We start from the raw sequence: 20,346 nt of genomic DNA on the forward strand, positions 1-20,346 counted from the left end.
ACTTGTCTATATACTTGTATAGTTGTATAACATGAAAATAATTTGTGGTATGCATGTAATTGTACTTAAATGAACTATCAATTTAAGTTGAACGCAAGGCTGCTTACGCGTAAAAAGAAAATTTGTTTTGTCAGAGAGTATTAGTCCCTTAAGCATTTATAGTTTGTATATCTTATGTGGTTCGATATACTTAGTTCACTATAAACATTGCTCTGATACCAATCTGTCACACCCCCAAACCTGAACGGCGGAAACGTTCGGGGGCGGATGACTTCATGTGGTAACGTAACAAATGAATACATAGTAAAGAAAGCAATACAACCATCACATATATAATTGAAAGTTTACATTTGTCAAAAGTTACATGTTCAAAACCAATTACAATATGATGTCAAAATACGAGATTAAACTGGCGCCGCAGCATCCCTTCATCAAAAGCAAAATGAATACCTGAAATTTACTGATTTCCTGGGACATACAAGTAATTTTGAAAGAGTAGATCAGCATTTAAGCTGGTGAGTTTCATAAGTATTTAAATGACAATGTTTGAATGAAATGAAATGTTTTGTCCTTGTTTGTTTGTGTTTAGAAAATCCTATATTTTCTACTAGTATAATAGTAGCCTTCACTCAAGACCAATGTTTGTTTCTAAAATGTATGTAAGTGTAAAATAACCAATGAGTTTGAAAACCTTGTAAATCAATGCATTTTTAATACCCCTTGTGAGTTTTATAACCATACTATCGACTCGGAATGCCTATACACAACGTTCTTCAGGCGTTGGAATGTTATGACGTTTGTCACCCCAAACGGTGGACTGCAGCTAACAGTCAGGGCGCGGGTTGTCAAGCCCGTATAGATCTATACACAAACACCACGCTCGCCCTCCAAGGGATTCTGGTATATAATACAGGACTTGAAATGTGTACTCGAACGTACATGAAGTTAGTGTCTCACAAAACCGTGGTATAAAAAACAGATCTACTTGTTAAAATGTTACGTTTTTTTTTCTTGTATACGAAAGTAAACTTCTTGAAATTCATGTTTCTAGTACATAAGAGTTAGAAATTTGTTCGTAAAACCATACCTATTATAGTTTTCTAAAAGTGTGTCTTGTTTGTTTAGAAATACCTAGAAAAGGAATCACTTGTTTATGAAAGCATAGATTTTTGGTGTAGAGTCCAAGATAGACAAGAATAATCTAAGAAAAGTTTAGTTTATACATGCATTACAACAAATTTATATTTCAAAAGATAGAATGCCATTTTAACATATGTTATATATATGAAAGTTCCTTAAAGGTTTATAAATCGCATGTGATTTGGATATATAACAGCATATAAAAGAGTTTCTTTATGTAACACACGATAATACTCGTGTGTTTTACTTGTAATCCCCCCCTTGAAAGCATATAAAAGAATTTATAAAATATTTAAAAGGTAAATTAAGGGGTATGAACTCACTTGAAAGTTTGAAGATAGCGAGATGGAAAACCGAGCAGAGTTTCGTCTCGGGAAACGGATTTTCCTCGGGATTCTCGGGAATCTCGCGAGTAAAATCGACCCTCGGGACTTGAGCAAAAAGACCAGAGCTTCGGGTTTGAACGGGCACGGAAAACGAGGCAAGATTGTGAGAGAGAGGAGAGAAATGAGCCCTTTTCTCGGAAGCCCTCGCATCCTATTTATAGGAAGGCTGAACTGCCTCGGTATGCGGGGCGTATACTCGTACGCAGCGCGTACGCGTACGTCATGCATGAACGAAGCCTCGACTGCCTCGGCTTCGGATGGGACGGATTGCTGGGGAGGCGGGTCGGATGGGACGGCGGGTCGGACGCTTCGGACGGGTCGGACGCCTCGGATAGGGCGACGTGGACGATCAGAGGCCAAGTCTCTTGGGTACGCAGGGCGTACAGGAGTAGGCAGCGCGTACCTCGGATGAGGACGCTGACTCCTCTTCGGATAAGGTCCGATTTTTGAATTAAATAAATATATAATTTATTTAATAAACTTCAAAAATTCATATCTTCTTCATACGAACTCCATTTTCGATGGTCTTTATATCCACGCGTAGGTGAGACTACGCTCTACAACTTTCATTTAGACTCCGTCGACAAATTCCGAAATTATTTTTTTTTATTATTTATTTTAAACTCATCGTGTTTAAGGAATTTCTTTGAAAATTCATAACTTCTTTATCTGATGTCGGTTTTTGCCAGACTTTTTACCGCTGGAATACCATTGTCGAGGCCTTCGATTCTCGTTTAGGTCATTCCGGCCAAAAGTCGCTCGATCTCCGATTCGAGTTTTTAGATGTCTGTTGCTAATCCGAACTTGGAAAAATCATAACTTCGCTATATGAAGTCGGATTTGGGCGTTCTTTTCACGTACAATCATGGTTCAAAGACATTTAAACATAGAAGGAAATTAAATAGAACTATTTGTACATTTTATTACTTAAAAGTGGTTACAATACTTGACCCTTTTTGGTCATTACAAAGAGTTGAAATATCGGGTTGTCACAACCATGAACTCCGAATTCCAAAAGTCCTATGAGGACATGTACCCGTACGAAATGCATCAAGACTTATTGGAGAGATACCACCAAAACGCGAGACAAGAGCGTTATGAGATTTTCACTAACATGATTTCCGCTAAGATGGGTCATGGAGAATCTCTTACCGTGCACCTGCAAAAGATGCAAAGGTATGTCGACCGCCTTCGCAAGTTAAATGTTGACTTTGGGGAAGACTTGGCGATCGACATGGTGCTTCATTCTTTGACTCCGATGTACAATCAATTTAGGATGACCTACCACATGAACAAAGAGGAGATCACCCTAAGCAAACTCCAAGGTCTCTTGAGGGTCGCTGAGAGCAACTTCAAAGACAAGTCTGTTGCACCAACTCCCAATCCACCCGCTGCTCCTGTCTTGGCTATTGGTCAAGGAAAGGGAAAGAAGATGAAAGCTTCGTCAAAGAACTATCGCAAGGTTAAAGCCCGAGATGGTGCCTCTTCTAGTGGGACCAAAGTTGATCCTGCTAAGCCCTACTCTAACCCTAAGGAGGCAGAGTGTCACCACTGCCATAAGATAGGACATTGGAAGAGAAGCTGCCCAGAGTACCTGCAAGCCATCAAGGAAGGAAAGATCAAGCCGTCTTTCGCAGGTATATACACAATTAAATCTAGCGATTCTAATCATGCTATTTCTTGGGTTCTTGACACCGATTGTGGTTATCACATTTGTTCTAATGTGCAGGGACTAAGAAGAAGTAGGGATGTGGAGCAAGGAAGGATCAATCTAATCACGGGGAACAGAAGATCGTCGCTTGTGACCAAGATTGGAGTGTATTCTTTAGTGCTTAGGAATAATTTATGTTTAGATTTGAACAATTGTTGCTATTCACCAGAAATGGCTAGAAACATCATTTCATTTCATGGTTTGTTTAGACAAGGTTTTAGATTTTCTTTTAATAACGAGAATGGTTCTATTTTGGCTTATCTAAATGGTGTCTTTTATTTTGAAGCTATACCATGTAATGAAATTTATGAAACTGTTATGATTGTTGATAACTTAGGAAATGATGTTTTAAACATAGATTCTTCCAATAGTATGGATAGAGCATCCTTGTGGCATTGTCGTCTTGGACATGTCAACAAGAAACGCATAGCCCAACTCCAAAAGGATGGAGTGTTGGAGTCATTCGACCTTAAGGAAGATGACACGTGCGAGTCTTGTTTGCTTGGAAAGATGACTAAATCACCCTTCACGAGTACGTACGAGAGGGGTGAGGGTCTATTGGACCTAATACATACCGATGTATGTGGACAGTTTAGATCAACCACGAAGGATGGGAACCGCTTCTACGTGACTTTTACCGATGATTATAGTAGATATGGGTATATCTATTTAATCAAGCAAAAGTCAGAAACCTTTGAAAAGTTCAAAGAGTTCAAGAATGAAGTGGAGAATCAATTGGGCAGGAAAATCAAGATGCTTCGATCCGATCGAGGAGGAGAGTACCTAAGTCTTGAATTCCACGATTATCTCAAGGAGTGTGGAATAGTTTCACAAATGACGCCACCTAGGACACCACAATTGAATGATGTGGAAGAAAGGCGAAATTGAACCTTGTTGGACATGGTTCGCTCTATGATGAGTCGTGCTTCACTATCAATCTCTTTTTGGGGGTATGCCTTGGAGACTGCGGCCCATATCCTTAACCGAGTCCCTACTAAGAAGGTTGCCAAAACACCTCACGAAATGTGGACATGGAAAGCTCCCTCGTTGGCACATATCAAGGTTTGGGGTTGCGAGGCTTTCATAAGACGAGATACTCACGACAAGCTCGAACCTCGAAGTGAGCGATGTATTTTCATCGGCTACCCACAGAAATCCTTTGGATATCTCTTCTGTAGATCAAAGGACAATGTTGTCTTCGTTGCGAGGAGAGGAGTTTTCCGAGAGCGAGACCTCATAGGCCAAGGAGACAGTGGGAGGCAAATCAAGCTTGAAGAGATTCAAGAGTCGATGGATGAAGGAACCTCTACCGCTGGCGCTCAACCCGAGGAGGAAACTCCGGTTGAACCGATTGACGAGTCCTTACCTCTTAGACGTTCCGATAAAGTTAGAGTTCAACACCAGTTTTATGGTTTTCATATTACTACCGATGGGGACACGTATATTAGTGACGGTATACTAATAAACCTTGATGAACCTAACAGCTATAAGGAAACCATGGCAGGCCCGAAGTCTGCAAAATGGAAAGAGGCAATGGATAGCGAGATCCAATCCATGTATGATAACCAAGTTTGGAATTTGGTTGATAATGTGCCCGGACGTAAGACCGTTGGGTGCAAATGGATCTTCAAGAAGAAGACCGACGTGGATGGAAACGTACACACATATAAAGCGCGATTAGTTGCGAAGGGCTTTACTCAAACTCCCGGAGTTGACTATGATGAGACCTTCTCACCAGTTGCGAAGATAAAATCTATTAGAGTGATGCTAGCGATAGCCGCAATTCATGATTATGAGATTTGGCAAATGGATGTCAAGACCGCTTTCCTTAATGGGAAGTTGGTTGAGGATGTTTACATGGCTCAGCCAGAGGGGTTTGTGGATCCGAAGTATTCAAATAGAGTGTGTAAGCTTGAGAAGTCTATTTATGGACTTAAGTAAGCGTCTCGCAGATGAAATCTTTGTTTCGATGAGAAAGTCAAAGAGTTTGGATTTGTACGAAGCGAAGATGAATCATGTGTATATGTCAAAGCCAGTGGGAGTATTGTTAGCTTCCTCGTTCTATATGTCGATGACATATTACTCATAGGAAACGACATCCCGACTCTACAGGAAGTTAAGTCCTGGCTCGGGAATTGCTTCGCTATGAAGGACCTCGGAGAGGCTTCTTATATTTTGGGAATAAGGATAGTAAGAGAAAGAAGTAAGAGACTAATAGGACTTAGTCAGAACACTTACTTAGAAAAGGTACTAAAACGTTTTAGTATGGAAAACTCAAAGAAGGGAGAATTACCGATACAAAGTAATGCCAAGTTGAGTAAGACTCAAAGTCCGAGTACCGAAGCTGAAATAGCATAAATGAGCCGAGTACCATACGCTTCCGCAGTTGGCTCAATCATGTACGCTATGACTTGTACTCGCCCTGATGTAGCCTTCGCTTTGAGCATGGTTAGCAGATATCAAGGGAATCCTGGCAGAGCCCATTGGATTGCGGTGAAGAATATCCTTAAGTACCTTCGGAGGACGAAGGAATGGTTCCTAGTCCTCGGAGGGAGTGATGACTTGAAGGTGCGAGGGTATAGTGACGCCAACTTTCAGACCGACAGGGACAACTACCGTTCGTAGTCGGGCTGGGTCTTTACCCTGAATGGAGGAGCAGTGACATGGAAGAGTTCCAAGCAGGAAACCGTAGCTGATTCAACGTGCAAATCAGAGTACATTGCAGCGAGCGAAGTGTCGAAGGAGGCAATATGGCTGAAGAACTTCATCAGTGATCTTGGAGTCGTACCTGCCATAAAGGAGCCCATGGAGATTTTTTGTGATAATAAAGGAGCGGTTGCCTTGACCAAGGAAACGAGGGATCATGGTAGATCACGACATATCGACAGAAAATATCATTTTATCAGACATCGTGTAGAAGAAGGACAACTCGTAGTGAAGAGGATATCATCAGAAGATAACCCAGCAGATCCGCTTACGAAGGGACTGAGTAGGGTTAAGCACTTGCAGCATGCTAGGAGTATTGGGCTGAAGGATGATATTAGCATAGATTAGATAGATAGTATTAGAAACGTGTAATAGATAAATGTAATTAACATTTGATGATTAAATAAAGGAGTTTTATTTATGAGTAATGTTACTATCTTATGTTAATTGTTTAACTATTGTTTCATTTTGCATGTTTTGACTTCCAGAATAATTGAATTTATTAAGAATAATCGAATTATTCAAATTGTCCACAATCGTTCATATGTTGGAAGTAGATATGAATGAAGATTGTCATGAATTGGTATGTAGATTGTCTAAATGGTGTTAGACATAGCAAAGGGTTGTTGCAACGTTCATGAGTGCTTATGAATTGGTTTTGAGCATTGGAACAAACCCACGCTTGCTAGAATCACCTTATGGAATATGATATAAAAGGGTGATCGCAAGACGATAATATCATATAGTCTTAAAACCTAGATATACGGTTTGTTATTTATTAATTGATTGTACATTGATAATGTGAAAACGCATCAGTAACTCGGTGTTATAAAACACATTGTTGTGTAGAGTTGGTTAATGAATAAGTAAATGCATATAAGTCGAAGTTTATCTGTAACTTTTATCCTAAGAAGGTAAAAGCGATATCTCGGCCGCTCGATGATTTGATTTGACTTATGTGTCGGGCCCGGTCAGAACTGAATTGATGTGTTCGATTAAGTTCTATGTCGAATAAATCAGAGATCGAGAAACCTAAATGCTTGACTAATCATTCCATTGAATTGTCAGCATGATATCTAACAGAGGACTGTACGATCCCTTATCTAAAGGACAAGATTGATTAGATCAGAGTTTGACAGCGTCTTTGAGAGCTACGATTGCAAATCGAATTGTACTTGTGCATATAGTTACTAGACTTATCCAAGTGGGAGATTGTTGGAATAATGTCTAAGGCTGCAACTATATTAGGCAAGTATTTGACCCGGTTGTGCATGGTCCTTTTGGGTTGCCTTCACCATAGCAACTTGATAGGATGATTTATTAAGAGAGAATAAATATTATTAATATATTATGAGAATAATATAAAGAATAATAATATTGTTATTTGATTAATATAAGTCATAGAATTAATTAGGTGACTTAAAGAGATTAATTAAATAAGAGGGTATAAACTGTCAATTGTTTGATAGTTAAACTTTAGACTGTAAATCCATATTGGATAGGGATGGACGGATTCTAGAAGCTAGAGATAGCTTCAAATCGTCCAAAGGCTATCTAAGGAATGGATTTGGATTGCTTTAAGAGAAGATTATCCAACTAGGGTTTAAGCTGTAACCCTTAAGGAGTCTACAAGTATAAATAGACCCTATGGCAAAGGGAAATCGGCACTTCAACTAAAGTAGAGAACCCCTGGCCGAATTCCCTCCCCTCTCCTATCTCTCAAATCATCCTCCTTGCTATTTGGTGTTTGTAAGCCATTAGAGGAGTGACAATTGTGACTCTAGAGCTCCAAGACAACAAGATCAAACAAGAGATTCAAAGGTATGATTCTAGATCTGATTTAGTATTGTTATTACACCTAATTAGTCATTAGAAGTCTTGGATTCAAAGCATGTTTAATTAGAAATCCTAGATCCAAGCAATAGAGTTTTGCATGCGCACATAGGAAAGTTCTTATGGCTAAAACCCATCAAACAACATCCTAACCAGGATACCGACCTAACCGGTCACTAACATAGCATCATCCTATATACCAGGATACCGACTTTAACCAAGTCTCTAACATACACCATCCTAATAACCAGGATACAGATATAGCAAGCAATAACATATCAAACAGATACCCGGATTTCAATCCGATAAAGGGCCAGCCTTGGTGCCTTAGACCCTGTTGATATAGTGAAGATAACTCACCTGCAACCGCCGACTGAAGAATAAGATCACGCTGCTCCGACCACCGACCCGAACTCCACCACTGAACATTACCAAATAACCAAATCCAATAAATACCAATAATTACCAAAATACCCCTGGAAGTCAACTGGTCAACACTTGGTCAAAGTCAAAGTCAACCTTCCTGGTTGACCCTACTCGCTGAGTCAACGCGTTGACTTGTCAAGTCCCTATACTCAGAATCTCCAAATCACGACTCAACTCGCCGAGTCGCCCCAAGACTCGTCGAGTTCAACAAGCTCTGAGTCCCTTCTTGCTCAACTCACCGAGTCATCCCTCGACTCACCGATTCACAGCTCAACCAGAAAAGGCTAGGGTTCCACGACCAGACTCACCGAGTCCAAGCACAGACTCGCCGAGTTCAAGACAATCTTTAACAGACTCGCTGAGTTGTTCTTCAAACTCACCGAGTCCATGCACATATTCATACAACTCGTCGAGCACACCCATGTGACCCGCCGAGTCTCTTCAGTTCTCATTCCATACAGAGGCTTTTCAAGCCATGCAGGGACTCCAATCCATAGATCCACTCTTCTACAGCCTAACCTTCACATAAAGTTGCAAACTTTACGTGAAAGCAAGGAGATATAAGCCCAAAACACTTCTAGGGATAGGGTTTAAGACAAAGGGCTTCACCAATGACTCTTAGACAAGAACTTTATGACCTTTTGGGCCATCACAAGTCTAGATCTGAAGTAGCAACTTCATATCTAAGCCTCAAACTCGAGATAGCTCCCAAACAAGCTAATGAATCCCAAATCAACCACCATTCATGAATCAATAATGAGATAGCTTAAGGAGGAGGTTCCTTACCCCTGAAATGTGCCCAAACAGAAGTAGATTCCAGATCTACCCAAGCCCCTTGATGATGGTCTCCAAATCCCCAAGTTTCTTACACCAATTTTCTCTTCCAAGCTCTAATTCTTCATCAATGGAGTCACACACATGAGATGAGAGTTTCTGGATCTCAAATGGGTAGCCAAGAGGCTGAAGGTGGGTTATAATGTGCTTTATATAGGGCATAATCCCCGGATTAGGGTTTTTCTCCCTTCAGCACCAACTCGTCGAGTCCAACTGCCGACTCGCCGAGTTGGTCACTTAACACTTGACCAGAACCGCGACTCGACTCGCCGATTCTATCCATCGACTCTCCGAGTCGAACTTCCTTATTTACACTAAGAACCCTGAACTTGCACTTCTGAACTCGGGGTGTTACATGGTGAAGGTTTCTTAGCCCCATATAGAGGTCAAAGATATCATTTTAATGATTGGTGTGCAGGAAACCAACCAACTATACCGAAGGAATTATTCAACATGAGACATTCTTCTGCGAGAAATGTTATAGAAAGATGTTTTGGTATTTTGAAGGCGAGATGGAGAATTTTAAGGGACAACTCATATTATCCTATTGATCTAAAAAATAAGATCATAATGGCATGTTGTCTTCTTCATAACAAGTATTTACTATTAGACATAAAGTAGTCATACAACAGTCACCATAAGATAAGTATAGTTACAAGTTGTTTATTTTTGCATAAATATTGTGTATCTTGTATACACACTAAAACAAGTTAATTATGTATCATGATTGTTGTTTACATTTAATGAGATGTTTAATCCGTTGTCATGATTCTTGTTTACTTTTGGTCACACATATGAAATTCAACCATCACCATTCACCACAAATTATTTATAATAACATTGATATTTTACAACTTGTATCGGCAAATTATAATTTATTTTTATTGACTATTGTTTACTTTTAGTCACTAATCAAATATTAAATCGTGATAATAACCCTTTGGTCATTCAAATAAATTTCCTCGGATATATACCTTACCTTTTGGTCATCGTTTTTTCATGTGACAAATTCTAATATAAGATTTAGTCATTTAAAATTAAACTTTGCCACCTTACATTCTTTACGTCTCATTTAAAAACTATCATTATTCTTATGTAAAACTGTTGCTAAGATATGAATTCATATTTGCCATTGTGACGTATTTTGAGTAAACCACGACAAAAAGAATTTTGGAAAATAATATAGGACCTTAAGTGACAAAAAATATGAAAACCGTCACCACCCTATTTTATAAAACTATCATCAAAAGTCATTTTTATACTAGTGGCATAAGTTAAATTGTTTCTTAGTTTGCTTACTACTCGAACATCCAAAATTTGCATAACATAAAATAACGACCAAGCACAAGAAATAGTTACTAAGAAAATATAAAAGTTCCTAAGAATGTGAATTTAGAATCATTGTTTGTGGGATATGAAATATGAAACAGAAGTTAGGAATCAAATTGACAGAAAATTGAAAAAAAAAATGATAATAAAAATTTGATTTATATAACGAAACCGTAAAATAACAATGTTTTTGATGATTTCGCAGGTCAAACAGTACTTTACTCATTTTTCAAGTTGACCTGCGAAATTTGTGTTTGTAAAAAAACTTTAATATTTTAGGTTGTATTTGGCGCGCCACAGCTAGCTGATAAACTAGCTTATTTTTCGAGCTTTTTTATGTTGTCGTGTTTGGTAAGTCAAAAAGTAGATTTTAAGCTAGTTTTTTGAAAAGCTACTTAGACTAGCTTTTCAGGAGTTTTTTTAAAAATTTTCAAATACACCCCTTAATTAATTATAGAAACACATACTTCCACATGTCCTTTTATGTAATTTTATATATTTCAGCTAGTTTTACCAAACGTTGTTTTTTATCAGTTAGCTTTTCAGCTATCAGCTAGTTTTTTATTTAACAGCTAGCTTTTCAACTAGTATGCCAAACATAGCCTTAGATTGGTTTTGTTATTTCTATTATTTTATTTCTCATTTTTAGCAAGCAAAATTAAAGCTAATTATTGTATTTACTAAGTCAACGACTCAAAGTCAAACCCAAAATTGATTTTCTTTTTTTTTTTTTTGAACAACAAGGCAAGAAATATATTAATAGGGGAAACTAGCAAGAACTTAGGAGTACATTACAGAAAGATCATTGAAAATAGCCTTGTTGCCGAATATCCATATAACCCAAATAAATATCAATAATTCACCTCATATAAATACGATGGGCCTCAAGTATCTCCTTAGTTGATGTGGGGTTGCGATTTTGATAGTGCCAAAGCTTTGCTGCTCTTTCCACACCTCTTTAGCTAATGGACAAAGAAATAAATAAGTGATTCTCATCTAAATGCATTACCCAAATTTTGATTATTTTGGTGATTAGAATTATGTTAATAAAATACAATAAAGTACGAGCAACTTGTAAATCAGTAAATGTACACAACTTCAACGGGGCATAAACTACTCTGGATGCTATCACAACTTGTGAATTAATAATGGATTTGTTTTCTTGCTTAGTCTTCTTTATAAGTCTAATCATACACTGCTTCTGTACATTATGAAACAAATTCTACCTTTTGTCTTCATCTTTATGGATTTGTAATCAATATTCAACGTGCAATCGTGCATGTGTCTGTGTATTCAGAGAAGAAACTAACCTGAAACTCTGAAAGAGAAGCTCCAACTGATCACTGATGGTTTCATACGGGGAAATTTTTGATGTTTCAGGACCTGTACACCTGCTAACTTCTTTCGATTGGTACGTATTGCAGTTTCTAATATGAAAATTTTGCTTCGATTAATCAACCCAATAACCAGTTGGATTCTGCTTTACAGGAGAAACACGTTTCATCGAAGATCCCTTGCTGCAAGCCTTGTTGAAGGTGTTTACCTTCTGGAAAGGGATCGTCAACGAGGAAGCATTCAACAGGATGCTCATGCTCCTCCATGGTGGGAACGATTTCAGTTTCAGTTGAATCGCGTTCTAGTAGACGATAGTGATTTATCCTACTTTGGGGCAATTTTCGAGCTCAAATATGCACATCCGTTCTTCTATCAATCAACTCCGCACCCTCCGAGATATGTCGTAGCGTTTCGAGGCACAATCCTGAATTCTTCAAGCAGATCTGACGATATGAAGCTAAATGCTAGGTGTATTTTTGATACACTCGAAGAAAGCTCTCGATTTCGTACAGCTTTTGATGCAGTTTGGAACACGGTGGCGATGGTTGGAGCAGCAAACGTTTGGATAGCCGGACATTCGTTAGGTGCGTCGATTGCAATGCTCGCAGGGAGGAACATGGCGAAGTCTCGATATCAATTGGAAACATATCTGTTCAATCCGCCGATCATATCGCTTCCAATCGAGAAGATAATCCCAAACGAAACGTTGAAACACGGCGTCCGTGTAGCTGGTAGTTTCTTAACGGCCGGAATTGCGGCGGCGATGAACCGGCGCCGTGAGGATCCAGAAGAAGATCCGTTTGTTGTGTTGTCCGAATGGACGCCGTATCTGTTTGTGAATCCATCAGATACGATCTGTGCGGAGTATATAGGATATTTTGAACACAGGGAGAAGATGGAGGAGATGGGAGTCGGAAGAATCGAAAATGTGGCGACGAGATATTCGATCGGAAGTCTGGTTTACGGCACAATTGGGAGGGAATCGGAGCCGTTGCATCTGTTACCGTCGGCTTATATGACGGTGAATATTAGACCGTCGGAGGATTTCAATAAAGCTCATGGACTTGACCAATGGTGGCAAGATCATTGTCAATGGCGATCGAAACTATACAAATTCAAGTAGTTTATTTTTTATAATTACTCTGTCAAATGCAGCGGTTGCAAGTTATCCTTTGTTTAATTATTTGTTTGTTTCATCGAAGTATCAATCATCATCTACTAATTTCCCTTTTGCATGTATGGTGAATTTGTAATTTGGCAAATCAACCACGTAAAGCCGTAAACCGTAAATTTGGTCCTTCTGGTTTACCGACTTATATGCTTATAGTCCCTGCTGCTTTATAATTACAAATTTTACACTTTTCAGCAATTTTAGTTCGATTTGGTCCTTCCATTTAACGGAATTTACATCCGTTACCATTGTCCCTCCATCCCAATGGTTATGAAATTTGATTTTTTTTTAACAAAAAAAGGGATAATTTCATATATGCTCTAAATAAACAATAAAATATCATCTTTGCCCTACCTAATATTTAATTATCATATATACCTTAAATAATTTTTTAAACTATCATATCTGCTCAAATCATATTTTTAAAAATTTTAACACATTTTTATAATCAATTTATTATTTAAAATCATTTTAATTATAAAAAGGAATTAAATTGGCCAAAATACACTTTTTGTAAAATATATTCTCCATTTGTATCTCCTTTAAGTAATGTTGCTACGTGGGCTTCGGGATGCTTGATAACTGGATGAAATGATCATCCTCTAATGTGCAATCTAGAAGACATGTTGCAAATGTGTACAACACTAGGTTAGAAAGCGATACCGATGGATGGACCCCGATATTGCTCTTCGATGTCTAGTTAGACGTCGTTTATAAGAGGTAGTAAATTTACTTGGGTTGTTCGAACTCTACCTTGTTGATGCGTATCAAGGGTATTATATATAAACGATATGGTCTTTTTTCTTGATTTCCTAAATAGGTGTTGCAGATGTCCCGGGGTTGCAAGGGTAGTACCCTTCAATACCATCATGTTGTCTTTTCCGTGTTTTATGGGATATATATTGCCTTGAAATCCATACGGATGATCTATTTTTCTTTTAATACGTTGTTGGCCTTTTTTTCAAGCTTGTTGACTTGATAGGAGAACTCTTGGCCTGCTAAGTATTTGGGCCTTTTGCTTGTTAATAGACCGATCTTAATATGTGATGTTCTTTCTTTGTGTGTGGGTTGATCCCTATACACCATTAAGCCCCCAACCTAATTGTTAGAGACAGTTGCTAAATCATTTGTAACGATTAGGGTTAAATGTGTTCTTGGGGGGGGGGGGGGGGGCTGGGTATCAAGGCGTTCAACGTTTGGGTATACGCGCTTGAGTACCTACATGGTTATTTAAGTCATCGATTGGTATACGCGCCTTGTTGCTCTTATAAATGTATGTCACATCAGTTGTTTCACTTCCACTACATTGTTAGTTACTTTCCTCTGGTATTCCTTGCTTCTTGTTACTGGTGATAATGTCGTACTCCATTATGCCTATCCTTTCATCTACCGTTACTCGCAAAATGTTTAGCCTGAGTGATGGAGAAGTATTATCTTATTGATGAAGATGGTGCTTCTATTCTTGGTCTGACTGCTACTATTGATCATCCTACCTCCAGTAAGGTTGGTTTTTATCTTTACTACTTCGAAGTCGGTTTGAGAGTTCCCTTTTCGCCCTTTTTTGGGCAGATTATTTAGGCTTATATTATTCATACATGCCAACTGAAACCAAACTCAATCTCAAAAATAATTGTTTCAAATTGATGTGCCATGATTCCCTTGTTATTCCTACTGTCGCATTGTTCCAGTACTTTTTTTTGGATTTGTAGCAGTGATTCATGGTTTTATTTTCGTTCTCGGGGAAAGAGTTTCATCGAGGGCTTGCCTGAATCCATCAAAGGATGAAAAAATGATTTTACCTGGCTTAATGCTTCTCGTTTTCCCTTTCGTAATGTCTTCCATCCCCGGATACGATTTCTGACTAGAGACCTCCTAGGACTTCAGACTTGGCACAAGACATAGGAAAAATGTAATGCCCGTTTTCCAGGATGGATTAATTTAGGGTTTCAAGGAGTCAAAAAGTTCGAATTTTGGAAGAAATGGAGCCTCACGACATGAGATTTTAGTGGTCACGACGTGAGATGGGTTCTTAAGGAAATTTTGTTCGGGACTGGCCTCACGACGTGACATATAGAGGCTCACGACGTGAGAACTGATGCAGCCCAAGCCCATGATCATTTAAGGTTTCCTTCGTATTTAAGTCCCTCTAAACCCATTTTAGGGTTCATTATCAACCTCCAAACCCTCTTTCATCTTAGAAAACCCTATCCTTCACTCCTTGCTTGATTCTTGGTCATTTTGGGAACATTTCTTGGTTTGAACAAGAAGAGAAATAGAAGAAGAAGAAGGTGAACTTTTGAAGAGGCTTGCAAGGAATCATCATCATCATCACCTCAAATTGTTCTCGGACACTTATAAGCGTCAAGTTTCCACCTATATTGGTTTTTGTGGCTAGATCCAAGTTTTTTCCCACTTTTCTCCTTGGTTGAGAAGTTTGAATGAATGTAAACCATAAAGTTGATGACTTTGTGGGTTATATGGGTCTTTAGAGTGTCATGAAGTTCAGATCTAGTGAGTGATTGGGTTTTCAACCTTTGCATGAAAGTTGGATGATCTCTTCTTCAATTTTGGTTCCAAATGAGAGCTTGACATGTATTGGAAATACATGCCCATAAAGCATCGAATTTTAAGTGTATTATGGAGTAATAAGACCTTGTTGAAAGTTAGAGTAAAAGGCTTAACAGATTAAGGACTTAAATTGTTGGATTTTAACTTCAGACTGTGCTCATAACGTTAGGGTTGAATGACAAATTTTTTTGTTAAGCTCATTGGAGTTCATGAGGTAAGAGAAGGTTGCTCATGTCGTGAGGACAACTCAAGTGATTTCCTTTGACTGGTTTAGGTTAAGATGAGTTGGAATCGGACCGCGTGGTGTCATACCCCAAACCAGAACGGCAGAAACGTTTGAGGGCGGATGACGTCATGTACAGTATCACAACAATTGTATAATAGTAATCAAAGTAACAACAACCATTGTATTGATAATATATAATTTACATTGTGTTCAAAAAATTGTTTACCTAATAAAAAAATTATAACAAAAGCTAAGACGTGATGCTACCATGCTCCGTCTTTGTAACGTCTGTTCCTTGAAAATGTGTCAACATTTAAGTTGGTGAGTTCATAAGCATTTTGTTTTAGAAAATAAGTTCTTTGTTCCTTGAAAATGTTTGTGTGTTCCTCCAGAAAATCCTATATTTTCTTAATAAGTAATGATAAGTAATGTGACCATACCAGTTCATTCTACGATCACTTAGTGAATACAAGCTATATATAATCCAGATCGAATGGACAGTTGAATGTATGGATCTACTCTAAGCCCACAACCAAACAAGGAATAGGAAATAAGGCAGAAATCACACATTCCACTATCTACAAGATCTTCATTATATACAACCCTAACATATTCACTAGGTAATCATAGAGTTAACAATAATGGTCCTTTTAGATGTGATGAGTGTGTTCCTTCAGAAAATCCTATATTATCTTAGTAAAATGGAATGTAGTCTTAGGCCTTAAGACCAATATATATATATATATATATATATATATATATATATATATATATATATATATATATATATATATATATTTCTTATGCTTAAAGAATAAAATATGACGCTTTGAATTTATATAAGTAATCGTATTTGTTTCCAGAAAGTTGAATTGTAAACTGTTTGCTTGTAAAATAATGATGTTTATCCTGGAAAATCCTATATTTTGCATAAAACCAAATTATAGTCTTAAACGTTCCAAGACCGAAAAGTATAAGTATAATTGTCATACTTAATTTAATGATACGTAGTTTTATTCATAAGTACAACTAGTTGAAGATGTGTTTGACCTGTAAACTAGATGTGATGTTAATACCCTCCAATGATCACTTAGTACATACGAGTTGTATATAATCGAGATCGAATAGACAGTCGAATGAGTGATTCTGCCCTAATCCCACAACCAAACAAGGAACAGGAAATAAGGCGGAAATCACACATTCCACTGTCTACCGGACATTAATTTTATATAACAATGATGTATATACTAAGCAATCACAAAGTTACTACCCCTTTAAGACTGTTTGAAAATATATCATTACGTAAATATTTAGTTAATGCTTATTATGAGAGTTCATTATAACCATACTAATATGACTAATGGCTTGCACGACGTTCTTCAGGCGTCGGAAAGTTTATGACATTTGTCATCCCAGAACTTCCGTTCCAACTGTAGCTAATAGTCAGGGCGCGGGATTGTGAGTCCCATATAGATCTATACACAAATTCACGCTCTCCCTCAAGGAGACTTTGGGTATAATTCAGGATTTTCACGGGTACCATGTTCGGTACATCGAAGTAAGTGGATCACAATCTCGTATTAACTAGTATATTTATATGAAATGAATAACCCTTTTTCTTATAACTGAAAACACAACTTTTTCCATAGAAATTGTTTATGATGATAAATATTGTAAAACATCCCAGAACTATACCTATTATAGTTTTAAGAATATATTTTCTATTGAAATAAAATAACCTTTGTCTTTTAACAACTTTAAGAGTTATAAGTTTAGTAGTAACATTATTTAACATTTTTACATAAGGTTGTTTATAAAGTATAAAAGAACGTAATAAATGATTTATATTTTTAAACACAATATTTCTTGTGTTTTACTTGTATCCCCCCTTAAAATATAGAAAAAGCTTGAAAAAGTGTGGGGGTATGAACTCACCTTATGTGCGTTTTTTACTAGATATCGAGATGAAAGCGGTGACCTTCGATTTAGAGTACATAATGATAACCGTATCCTAACATTTTTAAACACACAATAGTGTGTGAATAAGATGGTCTAATGGTTTAAAGTGTTGAATAACTACTAGATAAAAAGAAAAGAACTTACGATCCAATATGCAAGACTTTTGAAGAACTTGGTCTGTGGGAAATGTTTGAAGGGAAATGGGTTCGAATATTTGAGAGAGAAATATGAGATGAAGGTTTACTGAATGAGAGAAATGAAAATGATCAATATGTTGTATCTTAATTAGGAAGTAAAGGACAAGAGGTGAGGTGATGGTTATGTCGGTTACTAGAATTATCACATTGGGAAGTTAAATTGGCAAAATATCTAGATATTTGAAGGGGGTTTGCGGCCACGTTTACACCAAAAGAATTTGAGATTTCGATCCTATACCTATAGTGTTTTCTCCCCTAATGGGCTTAGCTTTAGAGATTTCGGTCATGTGTGACCAAAAACCCATGATTCCTTGATTTAAAACCGAAAACTCATCTTGGTTTAGATTCCTTAAACCGAAAATATCATGTTTCTTGAATTCTTGGACCGAAAACTAATATATGGTGGGTTATTTCATGGTTTTAAGTTTAATCTTTTGACTTATATTGATTTATACTAACCTAAATCAACTTAGGTTTAAATCCATGCTTAGTTACTAGCTTATAAACAAGCCTTCAAGGCTATAGAGGATACAATGCAACAAGGATTGCAATGTGGTTTCACTTGTACTAGGTTAGGGTTTAGACTTTTCTAGGTCTAAAATTTCCCATTTGTGACATTATCCTCCCATTAGAGGAAATTTCGTCCCGAAATTTGAATTTTGAGTGGTTACTAAGGAACTAGGGAAAGAGGTGGGTACTTCTGTTCCATTTGATATTCTCGTTTCCATGTGAATTTAGGCCATCGCTTGGTGTTCCAACGGACCTTTATTATTAGTATGTGACTTTGTTTCGTTCAATATAACTGTCTGTGCAGGGATGGTAAACTATACTTAAGACGAGGGAGGGTGTGGGTTTGGTTTACTTGTCTACATTCACTCGAATGGTAGCATGTTCACTCGTAGTCTTGGGCAGCCTTGTCCTGAAGTTCATGGTAGGACTCATACTTGGTTCATCTATCATCACTTCGTGTATACAGGTCGTATATAATTAAGATTGAAAAGACGGTCAGGTGGGTGGCTCTGCCCCAAGTCCACAACCAGATAATGAACAGGAGGTAGGGCGGAATCACACATCCTAAGTCTGTAGAATCTTAATTATATACCACCCTCGTGTATACACTTAGCAGTGATAGGTTAACCGCATGGATCCTTAGTCTCTATTCTCAAACTTGACTTGCTGTACAAGTGGTATTCCTGGGAGGTCTGATGGGAATACTTCGGAAAGGTTACGGAAGGTATGGTACCCCTCGCATGGGTACTTCTGAGTTTTGAAGCGAAAAATGATCTGGAGGTTTATGTCGGGTTTGTCGTTATAGATTGAAAAGATTCCGTTAGTCGGTCAGTTAAGGCGAAGGGTCTTGTCGTAGCACATGGAATTGGTATGGTGAGGACCAAGCCAATCCATTACTAATGACAATGTCTGAACTTCTTATCGTAACGAATGTTAAGTCGATTAGGAAGAAGTGTTTGTTAGAGCGATAGTGCATTCTATGTGTACTTTCTAGTGCTTTCAGTTTTCTCCTTTTTATTACTACTGTGAACATTTTTGTACTGCGTTTAGCGAGTACTAGCAATACAAGTGCTCCGATAATTGAAAATGATGAAATTTCATAATATAATCCCTACTAGGCCCCTCTATAATCACATGGTGTATACAAGTCATGTATAATTAAGATTGAGAAGACATCCGACTAAGTGACTCTGCCTTAAATCCACAACCAGATGAGGAACAGGAAATAAGGCGAAATCACGCACTCTAAGCCTTTAAAATCTCAATTATATATGACCCTAATGTATACACTAAGCCATCATAGTTCACTTGCAAGGATCCTTAGTTTTCATATGAATGATGTGTTTTGTTCGGACGAGAGAGTAATTTATAATTATTCATAAAAATTTAAGCTTTAAGTATTTTTATTGGGAAAACATATCGTTGTTCACAGGTGGTTCTGGGTGAGTCTCTCTTGCAGTGATCATAAGTTCCTTCCATTACCACCAGCATTCCTTGCTTTTGGACAATCTCTCTTGAAGTGTCCAGTTTCACTACATCCAAAACATGCCTGACTTACACCAACACTAGGGACCTGGGAGATTGTTTGTGCCGGTGCCCTACAGAAACGGACAGTGTGCCCCTTCTTGTTGCAATTTTTACAGTGCAACTCTCGGCAAGATCCATAGTGATGAAAATTGCACTCATTGCATTTTGGACGAATCCCAACATATTGTCTTACTAGGGTTGGAACAACAAGGGTAGTGGCAGCATGAACAACAACAATTTGTTGTTTCTTCGAGGGCTCTTGTGTTATTTGTCCCTTTTTCTTACTCCAATACTTTCGCTTATAATCACTCCCTTTGGTTGGCTCAGGAATGAAGGTCATCATACCTTGGCAGACTCCATGCTCCACAAGTGTCTGTGTCAGACGCTTGGCATTGTCAAAAGTAAGTGGGTTGGCAGCTATCACGTTCCCTTGGACCGGGGGAGTTAGTCCCCAAATTTACCGTTCCACTTTCTTACTTTCTGGGGTG

The 20,346-nt window shown here is 37.9% G+C and overlaps 1 protein-coding gene across 1 annotated transcript; it reads left to right on the forward strand.

The window, feature by feature from the left end:
- The first annotated feature begins 11,529 nt into the window (after positions 1-11,529).
- Positions 11,530-12,939, forward strand: LOC111905516 (GDSL esterase/lipase At4g10955). Its single transcript, XM_023901199.3, has 2 exons — positions 11,530-11,776; positions 11,854-12,939. The coding sequence occupies exons 1-2, from the start codon at positions 11,712-11,714 to the stop codon at positions 12,821-12,823; spliced, it is 1,035 nt and encodes a 344-aa protein (XP_023756967.1). The 5' UTR covers positions 11,530-11,711; the 3' UTR covers positions 12,824-12,939.
- The last annotated feature ends 7,407 nt before the right edge of the window (positions 12,940-20,346 follow it).

Source organism: Lactuca sativa, chromosome 9 (assembly GCF_002870075.4).
Source record: "Lactuca sativa cultivar Salinas chromosome 9, Lsat_Salinas_v11, whole genome shotgun sequence".
In the NCBI taxonomy this organism is placed as follows: Eukaryota; Viridiplantae; Streptophyta; class Magnoliopsida; order Asterales; family Asteraceae; genus Lactuca; species Lactuca sativa.